This window comes from Triplophysa rosa, linkage group LG19 (genome assembly GCF_024868665.1).
Source record: "Triplophysa rosa linkage group LG19, Trosa_1v2, whole genome shotgun sequence".
Classification (NCBI taxonomy): Eukaryota; Metazoa; Chordata; class Actinopteri; order Cypriniformes; family Nemacheilidae; genus Triplophysa; species Triplophysa rosa.
This window is the reverse complement of record NC_079908.1, coordinates 11,829,129-11,843,321: the sequence shown is the minus strand read 5'-3', so window position 1 is coordinate 11,843,321 and position 14,193 is coordinate 11,829,129. Positions and strand designations below refer to the sequence as shown.

Sequence of the window (14,193 nt, the reverse complement as noted above, 5' to 3'; positions counted from 1 at the left end):
ACTAAATGAGTGTTCTCACACGACACGAAGGCCTAGAGATCACTGTCCCCTTCAGGGCATTTTCAATCTGCAAACTCTAGTGGCAGTGTGTCAGCGAAGTAATGTAATTGTGCGAGTCAGACCAGCCCACACAGAGCAACACTTTTCTATTAAACTCACCAAAGATGAAACGGTTTAAAGATGAGAAGCTGCTGGCACAGAAATCAACGACAGAGCCCATATGCTTCTGTGACTCTTCAATCCCGAAGAGAGATTTTGGAGAATGCAGGTTGGATGGAGGAATGTCATATTAAAATCTGATGACGCACACCACTTGTTTTCACCCATCAATCAGCTGTACACAGCTGTCAATATTCATAAAGAATCAAAAACATCATTAAAGGAACAGTTCACTCAAAAATGATAATAATTATTTCATCATTTACTCACCCTTACGTCATTACAAACCTGGTTGACTTTCTGCAGTACTCATAAAAATATTTTGAAGAACGTTAGTAACCAAACAACACTGGCTCCCAGCCATAGTATAGACACATAACCACTAAGACATTTCTCAAAATATCTTATTTTGTGGTCCAGAGTCACATACAGGTTTTGAACAACATGAGGGTGAATAAATCATAACAATTTTTATTTTTGGTTGAACTCTCCCTTTAAATTATTTCATGTCCCCATTTGATGTGTGTCTTCTGAAGCCATAGAATAGATTTGAGTGAGAAACAGGCCAAAACACACAAGCCATTATTCACTCTAAAATCAAATCAGTCAGAAAAACCATTATGCAGTTCTCAAATCAAACATGGCAGATATGGCTCAGGTTAGACATCAATATCACGACCAAATGTCATGACGTCAAACCTACTCCACAGGCACCATATGTGAGCTACACAATAATTTGAAGGAACCATTTGATTTGACAGTAAATCATAAATCTTTCAACCTTTCTCTCAAAAAAACTAGTGCATAAATAGAGCATAGTAAAATATGGAGTAGTTTGATGGTGCTCTTAACCCTTTTGGAACATGACAGTCACAGCTATGTGGTCGTTAAATGTCATTGTATGGGATAAAGGTGCATTCCTAATTTGTTTGCAAAAACAGCACATGGGTTGAAAATGACACGAGAAATATTTCTTTGTGTGAACAACTCAATATCACATATAGCACTCTGTTTCAAGTCCTGCGGGAATTCTGTCACTCCGAGGATAAACAAATTGTCATCTGACAGAAAACCACCAAGGTAATTTCCCTCTGTCAGCATGCGATATTTCAGACACAGGTTTTTACTAGAGATGCACTGATAAATTTCCACACAGATACCGATTATTCATAGTGATATCTGCAGATACTGCTTCTTAAGATTAAATTAATATTTCTTAACTTTCTGAATGTTACCAATTCATATAAAAATGATTAATATTGAACATCAAACTGATGCTGATCAATACGGTTTTCTGTATACAGAGCAAAATTCATAGCATTTTCCTGTCCTCTTTTGATCGACAGAATATATTGGCCCAGATCACCGGTTGTTTTTAAACTATCGGCCGATAGTGTGAAAAATTGCTTTTAACGACCGATACCGATTATTGGCCGATATATCGGTGCATGTCTAATTTTTACCGTTTCCTCAGTCTAAACCAAGCAAATTTAAATTCAGGAATACAAAAAACAATCTGTGACAAATCTAACTAGGCACTGACTAAATATCACAACTGCGACACAACTCTGTCGGCAATTCTAACATTAATAATCAGTAATTACAATAACAACTTATCTTCCGATCATAAAATGTAAAAACAAAAGATTCACAACACAAAACTGCTTGTCAGTTTTTTATATTACCACATGGCATTTAATCAAGAAAAATTTGTTTCATTAGTCCCACTTAACCCGTAATCACTTCAGCAGTAGTGTTGAGCTGAATAAAAAGGGCCTTATATAGAAACAGTAACCTCATGATTAAGAATCAAGACTGCTAACACAAAGGTTGTGGTTTTAAATTCAAGTAGTGACTCAAAAACTGGAGAGTGAGAGATCAAAACCCTATCTTATTACTTTAGTGCCCTCGAGTAAGGCACTAAACCCCGAGCTGCCCTGGGCAGACTGTCCCGCCATCAGTGCACAGTAAGTCGCTTTGGATAATAACCATTTCTAAAACGGCAAGTTAATAGCCAGGCGACCACCTGATCTACTTCAAACATCTCAAGTTGACAATTAAACATGCAATGAAGTCTCGCTGCATACTTATTCAGGACTCCAAAAAGCACAAATCTTCAACTGCTTGCCTGGCTGGAGGATATTCAATGTCAGAAGCATACTCCAGTGCTTCCAAAACGTTTCCCAGACACATGGGTGGATATAAAAACAATGACCAGCTGAGAGAAAACACTGCCTCCCCTTGTCTCTTTCATTTCTTTGCTGTAATGTTGTGCTAATATAATGTATGCTAAGCTGTGGCTGCCATGGCAACCTTGATTTTGGACCGTGTTCAAGTGAGGATGAGGGCTAAAATGGCTGGACAATAATCCTCAAGACAATCGCAGGAGACCTCTCTGTTGGTAGTAGTGTGATGGGAGAGGGATGTAGGATGGAAGTTCCTCTCAGAGAGGAAAGGAAGCAGCAGCAAAGCATGCAGGTGCTGGTGAGCACTGACGATCACATGACTCGTGCTCAGAACTCAGCCGTGAGAGTGGGTAGGTGGGAGTATACTGGAATTTAAAGGCTGCGTGCTGTTATTGGCCGTCACAGCTTTACTACACAACACCGTGGATTTAGATCATTGTGTTATAAGACAACAAAAACTTGTCTGTTGATGACAGCTGGGAAATATGAGAGGAATGACGTTACTCAGATGTCTTGAGTTTGACGAGAATCCTAAATATCAGCCCAACATATTCTTTTAGGTGTTCTGTATATCAAAGCTTACATCAAAATACATGCATCTCAACCTTTAGCCTGCATCATTTTAGCAACATCTGCTCGCACTTTCTAGCGCTCGTACTTCTGACATTTCTCGAACCCCTAGAGAGGAATAGAAAGTACGTGCCTGAACCTAAGCTGCACGCAAACAGAAATAACCACTACGGTTATGAATGAAGCAGCAGGGAAGCAGAGGGCATGCTGAGGCAGGGACACGAGCATTCTCACAGGAGCAAGAATGCAGACCCAGACACACACACACAAACAAGCAGGCAGCTAATTCACAGCGGAATAGAAGTGAAATAACAGCGTGAGAAAGAGGACTTACGAGAAGGACGTTGAGTCTTACCTGTCAGAGATGTCATGACTTCCAGAGGCTCCGAGCAGTCCAAGAGCTACACTCCCCACCACTGCAGCAGCCCCACTGCCTGCCTCCATGATACTGACTCACTGCAGGAACAGCCTGCCAGAGAGAGAGAGAGCGAGCGAGTGAGGGAGAGAAAGAGAGAACGAGAGAGAGAGATGAGAGAGATGAGAGAGAGAAAGATGTAGTCAGAGTCCAGACATGAAAGACAAAAGAAACATACAGTGAAGACAAGACACCTATCCTAGTCTGTTGTAGAGACTAAAGAAATAGCCAACCTAGATACACATCTAGTTTTGCCTAATTTCTAATTTTAACTAATGCTCCAAAGGTTATTTCTAGGATGTCCTGTTTTTGTTCTAGTTTCAAAACGTGACATCCTTCCAACCATTTAACCTGACCTGTTTATAAAATTAAACGATGGACTATTATATCGGCCAGATTAAACTGCCTGTATCCCAGAATCTGAGATTATCGCATCAGATGATACTAAAGGCACATTATACAAGTACTAACAATAACTGTGAATTAAAAATGAGGTTTATCAATATTGTGTCAATTCCACATAGATCATATTATTGCAAATTAGGGCCGTAACCATATTCAAAGCAAACAAATAACGCAATACACCACCCAAAGTATGTACATCAATACTCTCATGGCGTATCAAACACCCCCTGCTGCCCTATTGTTACCTCTTTACCTCGTCACAAAAGAAATTAGTACACTTTTAACAACTAATAACAGCTACAACTTTTCTAAATATTATACACTAAAGTTACTGTCTTCCAAAGACAAACATGAAGTCAGAGTATAAAGTAAGTTATATCAAGTAAAAAAAGAATCTAGTTTTCTTTAGCACTGCTGATATTATGCAATGAACATGATATTGTGACAGATGATACTTATGCCTGGTTGCTTGACAAGCAATGTTTGTTCTCATTCTGTGCCAGCTCTAACACACCGCTTTTCCACCTGGGCTGGTTCCGGAGCCCAAATGGGAACCGGGCCACACTTTTCCACAAAAAAAATTCCTGGGCCGGAGCCAAGATCCTGGTTCCGAACTGGCCCCAAAACCTTGCTGGTCTCGAACTAGGAAGCCTACGTCGTCAGTAGGCGGAGCTTTCTCTGGTTACTGCAGTTTGAAAGGCGCCATAATAAAGGCAATAAGGCCAGAAAAAGCAATAGAGCAAGAAAGTTTTACAATGTTCGTAATATTATTGTTATCTTGTTACTAAATGTATTTTAAAGAATTATTTAGGCGAGAATGTATGTGTTTAAAGTCCAAAACTGTGGTCTGTAAATAAAGATGGTGTCTGTTTAAAAATTAGGTGGATGTTTTCAGAGATGTGAGCTCCACGCCACCACCGAGTGCTTGGCGCTCATGTATCTCGGCAAGTCCTTCTGAAACTCACCGCTGGCTATGATGTCTGATATCTGTAGCGGTTAAACATGATATATAATTCATTTTGGGCATATGTCTAACGGTCAGTTTCGGCCTTATAAATCTGTTATTTGTACCTGGTCAAATCGTTTTGACTGAGGGCAAAGTTAAGTTTCATAACTTTATATTTTTGATTTAACTTTGAATTGAAGCGCTTCCTTGTGCTTTTGACTAAATTATTTGCTTTTAAATTACATATTGAACAAACATCGCATACGTTCTAATAAGGGATTGTGTTTTATATCATATTACATTTTATTAAAAAACAGTTAGAATAATCAGAGTAGGCATATGTTGCCTAAATCACGAATGACTATTTTAAAAAAGGAAATGACAGGAAGCACTGTTGTGTTTTATATCATTCTATTTCATATTACTCAGTTTAAATATACATTTACATGGAAATAAATATGAACTGGGATTGACAGGGTCCTGCTCCCTGCCAGTGGAAACGCGAGCCGGTTCTGAATGGTGCCATCCTCGGCCGAGAACCGGCTCCAGCTCCAGTACCAGCACCAGCCCCGGTGGAAAAGCGGTAACAGAAAGTCAAAGGTGTCTTACAAGCTGAATTCAAAAGACTCCTGATGCATAGATGGTAAATAACAACTCATGCACACAAGATCCAGCTCATTAAAACAGCAATTATTCAAGTTAACCATCCTACCACCAAGATATGGGCATCAGTCACTCAAGATCCCATATCAGTTGACCACTAGATAAAATCAATAAAACATCAAGACTAAGATGGCTTAATATATACCCGGCCCTGTGCAAAATCAAGTACTTCGAGGTCATTAAATCTTGTTAATGGTTTCCCATTAAAGTCGCCACCAAATCAGAGACAATTTCAATGTTTGTCGTGTAGGAAACTCCCACTCCGGCACTCAGTGTGCTACACGATATAATTGCAGAGACAGGAGATAAATGACATGCCGAATAACAGACGATCCCTCATCCATTTAAACCAACAAAACCCTGAACCCACACAGCCATACCGCTCCAGCAGCCAACAAACACTGCCGTGCAGCCTCGTGCCCTCTGAAGCAGGCTGGGGAACTTTATGAAAGACTGGCAGGCTGAAAAATTGTAGGAAGCACCGAACACCCACGCACGCTCGAGAAGCGGCTTCAGGTCAATGAGGCTGGTGTGCAAATACATGCTGGGGATTATAGTGAGTGGTACTAAGATAGCGCTGGCAGAGAGCGTGCAGAAAGGTTCCCACACGTTGTATACGATTCGGTCAACGGTTTTCCTCAAGATAAGCTCCATTGTGTTTAGGGCTCAATTGGGTACAAGAGGAAACAAGTGAAAAGATGTTTAATAATCATCATTGAATATGCACCTGCAGAATTTAACCTGCAAAATAAACAACAGATTTTCATGCAAAAGGAATGTTCATCTTTGAAGGTTTCTTATAACTTACAGTTTGAAACAACCTTCACATAGAGAGAATATGCCTCATAAGGCTGTCTCGGTAGGCAGCTCACTGTTTTTTGACGAGATGTAATATCTCGCATACAGCTGTACTTGGTTGGACAGGTTTCACAGAGGCTCTTCTAGTGTTTCGTGAACTCAAACAACAACCTTTTTCTCTGCCTCCTATCATTTAGCCGTGGGGGAGAGCTCTTGACATTTACATTGCATCAGGACAATTCAGAGTTTCATGAGTCCAATTACTGCACAGTCAACAAATCTAGCAGTGTGTGGGAGAAATCGAGACAAACACCTAAAAACATAGCTGACACTTGCCTTTGATGATCTTTAAGTTATCAGTCGATACACATACACACATACGAGTACTCAATGGGCCTGAGGACAACAAAACAGACAATTCCTTGATTATCGGTCTGAAAATTCCAAACATTTTGTTATTGGAACAGGTCAAGACAATGAGAGGCTCTTGTCTTTGTTGTTGAATTCAGACAGCTGAATATGGCGCTTCACTATACATACTAATTTATCTACATCGCTTCATTGTGAAGCTAGTTGCCAAGACAGATTCAAATTTTGCAGGCTTGTAAGACACCTAGCGAAGGCGGAAGAAGAACAAGTACATATAACTGTTCCAGACCTCCAGACCCCTGTAATGAAACATCAGCTTCACGAAGCTCTGGGTGAAATGCGATCTCATTGACAAGCAGACAATCTGTCTGGGGTAAGACGTGGTCGTCTGCGCTAATGTGAAAAAGATGGGGATTTGTTTACATGGCATTACATCAGGGGGCAAGGCCCTGCCTCTGCAGATCATTACCTCAAGAGATAGATCCCGAGGCCTTTACGTCAGTCAGACAATCTATTAAACTATCGTAGAGAAGGAATACGCACCACTTCGAGACCAGGAATAATGTTTTCCACAATTTCTCACACCTGACAGGCAATAACACAATAAAAAAGGACTCATATCTTTGAATTGCCTGCTCGTGGCAATGGTATGCATTATTTGAGTGAAAAACAAGATATAAATACAAAAAAACATCAAATACATGGAGAGATTCTTGGGATCCAATCATTTAACAACAGCTTGAGACGGCATTAATGTGGCAAACAAATAAATCATCCACTGCCTGGAACTAAAGTTTGGGTGGAACTGCAATTAAAATATAAGCACAGGCTTTGAGTTTTAACAAAAATCAGGCTGATGAGAAACCTTGTGTTTGGCAAATAGGTAATTACTCAAGGTTATGTGAAGAGGACAGCATGGAAGAGACCAAAGATGAGCGTAAACAGCATCCAGCCAACTTATCCGTGAACAAAACACTCTGACAAAGTCCTGTCTTACTGAATTATGCTGCTTTAAAAGGATTTACACATGGATGTTTGTAGTGAGATCTTCCATCTGAGGATGAGAGCATATATGAATTAATAAAATAGGAAGACATATTGTCTGGGCGCCTAGGTTATTTGGTGCACCGCTGACCCAGTGAAATATTATAGCATCATGACATAAGAGACTTTGGATTGTACGGTTCTGTACGTTTATCAGATAATAGTACAATTAAAGTGACAGTTTACCCAAAAATGAAAATCCTTCTGTCATCATTTACTCACCCTCTTGTCATTTCAAACCTGTATGAATGTCTGAATCAGAGGTCGCGTTAACCGAAAATTCTTCGTCATTGACGGATTTTTAATACCAGTGACTGAAAAATCTGAAGGCTGTCCATCATTTTGATGGATTACAATGAGGGCAGTTTGTGTTTTCTGTGTTTTCTGAAGTCCACAGTCAACGCAGCCATCTACCAGGAAATTTTAGAGCACTTAATGCTTCCTTCTGCTGACAAGCTTTATGGAGATGCTGATTTCATTTTCCAGCAGGACTTGGCACCTGCCCACACTGCCAAAGGTACCAAAAGCTGGTTCAGTGACCATGGAGGTACTGTGTTTGATTGGCCAGCAAACCCGCCTGACCTGAGCCCCTACAATCTATGGGGTATTGTCAAGAGGAAGATGAGAGACACCAGACCCAACAATGCAGATGACCTGAAGGCTGCTATCAAAGCAACCTAGGCTTCCATTACACCTGAGCAGTGCCACAAGCTGATTGCCTCCATGCTACGCCACATTGATGCAGTAATTCATGCAAAAGGAGGCCCAACCAAGTATTGAGTGTATAGAAATGAACATACTTTTCAGAAGCCTGACATTTCTGTTCAAAATATCCTTTTTTTTATTGATCTTATGTAATATTCTAATTTTCTGAGACACTGAATCTTGGGTTTTCATTATCTGTAAGCCATAATCATCCAAATTTCAAGCAATAAAGGCTTGAAATATTTCACTCGATGTGTAATGAATCTATATAATATATGGGTTTCACTTTCTGAAATGAGTGACAAAAAATATTGACCTTTATTTACCTGTATGTAAACGACTTCGGCTTTATGCTACAGTAAGTTCAGAGAGTAAATGCATGTACGTCGCGATGACGTCACAAACATGCTAATTAGCACGTAACATCACCTTGCACCATAGTGGCGGGTAAAATAGATTATGACAGATTTTTTATGAGCCTGTCCGTCAAAATGACGGACAATGAAAAAGTCTAGCGCAACCTCTGGTCAGAATGTTGGTAACCGAACAACGGCGGCACCCATTGACTTGCATTGGTTTTGTGTTGGTAAAACAGACGTGAATCGGTTACCAACATTTTTCTAAATATCCTCTTTTGTGTTCTGCAGAAGGCCAAACAGTTGTAGCACAAGTATAAAACGTCTGTTGTCATAGTTAAAAAAAATATGCATGCAGTGTATCATCATGAATAGGCAGGTAACTGACAAATTACGTAAATGTTACGTACAGATGGATAAATTAGTTTACCAATTTTTTTAAAATAGAGTTCTGTGTTTTTTTTTTTTTTACTATAGCGGTATATCTGTCCACATATATTACTGTAGTATACTAGTATTTGCCATAGTAAACTGCAGTAAAGTTTCTAGATACTCTGTTTTTGAACCTTACTATAGCATACAACAGTGTTTACTAAAGCTTATCAATTTACTACAAGGACACTACAATTTTCTATAGCAAATACTATAATTCACTACAGTATTTTTACATCTGAGTGTTCAGGTTAACAGGACTTTTATATTGACAACTCTCTTTACAACTCTGGGGATGAAGTTCATGTGTTTATATAATATCTAATATCGAGTGGTGGTCGGGCGGTGAAGCGAGACTGCCTGCAACACGAGAAGCAATGTGCTGTTGAGTATAATGCTGACGAACAGACACGGGCTGGCTTTATTGTATGCCCGTTGTACTAAAGTGATAATGTCCAAATTTGGCACATCAAAAATTTATTTTTACACTGCATAAGAAAGCAGCATGTTCGCGTTGCTCTCAGCACATGCAGAAAGAGCGTATACAGCACCATGCCAAAGTCAGTTTAACGAAAGTCATGCCACTCGGTGGCCTTTCGGACAGCTATTTACATCATAGCAAGAGCGCCTCCAAGCAGCTATTTAGAAGTGCATTTCTTCCAATTTATTGCAATCGCAGTGTCGCACCTTGTTAATATATTATCTTTGGCCTTTCCCATAAAGCGCACGTTTACTTCGATTACAGCGATCGCAAGTTTTGCATTAAGTCATTTTAAATACTCTGATGCGCAAAACGTCTTCAAGAAGCTTATTTTACTGGTATGTTGATGAACAGTAAACCAAAAAATGCTGTGAGCTGCCAGTGTAAATCTTTACATTTATTCAGTACACCAGGAATTTGTACAAGTTGATTTTTGCTTAAAGATAATAAAATAAGTCAAGTAAAATAAAGAGAATTTCAGTTTCAGTGTTTTTCTTAAGTTTTTACTGTAAGTATAAAACAATGAAAAAACACTTTAATGTGCCGAAGCCATCAGAACCGAACCGAAAACCATGGGTGAAAAACCGAGGTTCGTGTTGAACCGTGGGTGAGCTGTATTGTTGCATCCCCACCTCATACAGTGCAGACACAGACAAATCCACAAGCATCACACATGTCGTGTAGCACGTTATACTGTGTAGTTCATTCACTCAGACACGCAGAACAGCCAGGTGATATATTTAAGTAATAGGATTCCGCATCCGCAAGTCCGCTTAGTTATATGGAGTCAATGCAGCAGGAAAACTCACAAAATAGACTGAAACTAAGTAAAATAACAGTGCGGCATTGATTAATGTCACACACAAACAAGCACAACGACAAACGCACTTAACACAAACACGCAGCTCTGTCTAATGCACCTGCCAAACTGTATCGCCATTCGCTAATTTATTCTTAGCACAGACTGATTTTTTCGTAGCAAGTGCATATATGTCCACTTTACAGCCCTGTCTCATAGAGGAAAACAAACACCACGTATCTGATGCCGAAAAGGCATATTTACCCAAACTGGCTTCTGTGAAAAACTTGTATTAAATAAGCACAAAACACAAAGAAATGTGTACAATTGATCATGCTGACACGGAGCTGTGTGTTTTAGAAATAAGGTGTAATATAATTTTCAGTGAGAGTGATTCAGCATGTCCTTCTACTTTCACTTAGAGTTCGGGAAACTTCTAAACGGCTTGCCAGATTCAATACATCTACCCGCCAAAGCAACTTGACAAAGAGGAAGTATGTGTGATCGCTGAAGTGAAAAATAGGAGTTTGGTAAACAGCATCATCATGATTAGAACTGCCAGTGCGAGTTTTTACCGCATCACCCCGCGTCATTTTTCGATCTAATACATGCATGATGATAATTAGTATGGTTCGAAAAGCTTCACGTCCCATCTCATGAGTATCGTGATTAGATGGCTACTTATGCTTAACTAGACAGGGAAAACAAAGGGATAGTACTGTTAACCTGACTAATGAGAGCAACTCCGGGGGAAAACAAACATCCCAGCGTGCACCATTTGCCACGGACATTAGTTTTCCTAAAGAAGGCGAAGCCGCGTACATTACGTTTACATTTGTTATTTGACTATTTCAAAACATACATCATGGTTGAATGGATATGTCGCTTCGCATCAGACATCAGTAATCAATCGGGGCTGAATTTTGGTAGAAAAGGTCACTGTTGATGAATGGCCTGCCTGAGCTTTGCTTACATTGTTGGCATACATGTGGGCAGCCGTCTGAATGAATGAATGAATGGGAAAGGGTAGAGACTGCTGGGCTGGAAGACTCTCCAGCCTTGGGAAAAAAGACTCCACTAAACAATCGGGCCGGAAAACCTACAGCTTTAGCAAACCGGCGGTATAAATCCAGCATAGTGGGCTCGTGGAGAGAGCAGGCCATTGTCCCACAACAGGTCACCATCAGGCTTAAGAAAATAACACTCCAGAGTTCTGTGGTATAGTCAAACTGCCCCACCAAGTATGAAAATCATAAATCATACATCCAATTGCTATGAAAGGTAATAAACACGTCTCCACTCAACAAACCAGTTATCATCTTGTTTGTTGAGGTATCATTTATATCCTTAGCACAAACAATGTGGGTTGTTACACATAAGAGATTAATTCTTCAAATCCCAACTCTAAGTATGATCAATAACAAGCACAAGCAAGCACTATTAATCATATATTCGTGGCGAACCTTGATAAATATTCTGACAGTTTTGACGATCTTCAAAGCAAAACAAAATCAAGAATATAAAGCTGGTCTATTAAATGTACATGCACACATGCATGCTAAAGCTAAGAATCAAAACAACAGAGAAGAAGCAGTAAAAATCAGAGAGCGAAAAATATGGAGAATGAGCAACTGAGCACTGAGGCTTATTTTCTTTATGGCCTCTGCAGTGCTGATGTGGAACGGTTTAGTGATTTCACTAATGTAGTACATCACTACTTACAGGACCCGCTTTTCGGAGCTAAATAAACTCCACCGAAGTTAAATGTGCAAATTCTGCCAAGTTGTTCTAGCTTCACACTTTAGACTCTAAGCCTTGAAGTCCAAATCTCAGGACCTTGTGGAGTTGAACAGAGGAAGACAAATAGCACTGTTTAAGATAGAAAGAAGGCATATCACAATGGCCTCCAGAGCTCTCAAACTCAACGCAATAACTGATAATGAAGACTCCTTGTACTTATTATACGTCTACTTGCTATTTATCAAACACGGCCATTTAACCAAAACAACAAGTGCTTTGTTTTTCAAACTAAGATGAATCCTAATTCTTGTTGCAAAGAGAAAATTGTTTCCTTAGGCATTTCATCTTAATCATGGCACTGTGTTAATGTATATAAAGGACAAGTCCAGCATTATGGATGTGACTTTTCAGACATTCTCAAAGAATGACTTTATTACCAATATATTGAACCTGAACTGTTCATATTTCATTATCTCACGGTAGAGTCCAGACAAATATTAGTTTATGCTCGAGTTTTCTATTTTAAAAGAGGGGAAAATGAATGTGGTAAGGATGTGACACAAAAGGACGCACCTTTTTGAGACACAACAAACTTTGTAGGATTTCTGTGAATTAAAATGTTCAAACAAGATGCAATAATACCCAAAAAAACAGAGAAGGAATGGCACTTTATAGACCATAAAATATTAGTATATTTTAACTTACACGTACCCATTTATGAGAAATATGGACCGTTATAGATGTGACGATTCTGTTATGGATGTCTATGCTGTAAAAGCACCTTTGGTAAAAAAAGTTTTTTTTTTCATCTTTAAATTGATATTTGCATAGAATTGCCCACAAACTACATTATATTACCAAAGCTAGACATTTCCTTTACTTCGGTTAGTGTATGGTTGGCAAGCTAAATGCTTAGTCTGCTGGCTTATGGTATCCCAGCATTCCCTGCACACAATACCACAGTAATGCATTATGTTTTTGATCAAGGCACTGCCTTCAGTAAGATCTTGCCCAAGTGTCACCTGTAAGGGCGACAGGACTGACAATTCTTCCTCTCGCTGTAACCAAACTGTCTATAAAATTGGCAGTACTTTTGAAGAGCAATGAGTATAACATTACAACAACTAACCCGCTGGAAAAAAAGTGAACGTAAACTGTCTGTGGTCCTGCAGGGATTACATGCAGACTGTCGAACTGAAGTTTCATTTTAAATCACAATCTGCATCCATGTCACAATCTGCAAAAATGTCACAATCTCATCTTCATGTCTCTTACTTACTGATTAATGAGGCAGAAACACGGCATGATAATCCTGTCAGTGTCGTCCCAGCACCCAACAGGAACAGCATCACACCTAAGCTCTTCCAGCAACGCACTTTCACAACCGCCCAACTCTCTTATTAAATGCAAAGAATTTTCTTATTCTAAGAAAAGAAAGAAAGAAAAATCTAGGCCGTCAACCACCAGCACGTTGCATTAATATTCATGAAACTGAGACTACTTTGTGTTTCATCAGGGCCTCACTTTTTATTTCACTTGCCTCTTTGCTCAGAAAGACAGAATGATACACTACCTCATTACATAGAGAAGCCTGTTGCTTAAAGTATGTCTTTCTACAAGGCCAAAACACAAAATCGTGCTTGGGCTCCGAGTCATCCGCAGCACGGTTGGTTTTGCAAAGTGAAGCATTATATCATCTCTCACCATCACACAGAAGGCACTAAACACACAATCGAGAAAATGCCCTGTGCCACTGACATTAATTATCCTTCAGCGTGCGAGAAGAATAGCTTATGTCTGCATGCATGGATGCATCATTATGCTTAATTGCTTCATCAAATTGCGGCTAACCTCGTTCTTGCTTCAGCAGAAATTCGATCTAAAGTGTTCTCATGTGAACATGTGTAGCTATGGCTATATTTACAATAAACTAATAAAGGCACAAGAAAAATATACATCTCCCTCAAGGGAGGTAAAAAAAATCTGGAGGAAGAATTTCCAAAATGACTTTTCTTATGCAGACCAGCTCCAAAAAAAGCTTAAAATGAAACTTCACAAATTACGTATAGTGTTTCCTGAAATGTAGTTTACTTTCAAAACAGCGTACTCATTTGTTATACAAAGT

General features: G+C 39.4%; 1 protein-coding gene across 4 annotated transcripts in view; it reads right to left on the bottom strand.

Moving 5' to 3' along the window:
* The window catches only part of LOC130570208 (rho GTPase-activating protein 32-like), a 66,922-nt gene that overhangs the window by 37,031 nt on the left and 15,698 nt on the right, over positions 1-14,193 (bottom strand). For all 4 annotated transcript variants that reach the window (XM_057360405.1, XM_057360403.1, XM_057360406.1 and 1 more), the window contains exon 2: positions 3,271-3,384. In XM_057360405.1, coding sequence (XP_057216388.1) covers positions 3,271-3,359 — 89 coding nt within the window. In that variant the 5' untranslated portion in view covers positions 3,360-3,384. The remainder of the gene's footprint in view (positions 1-3,270; positions 3,385-14,193) is intronic.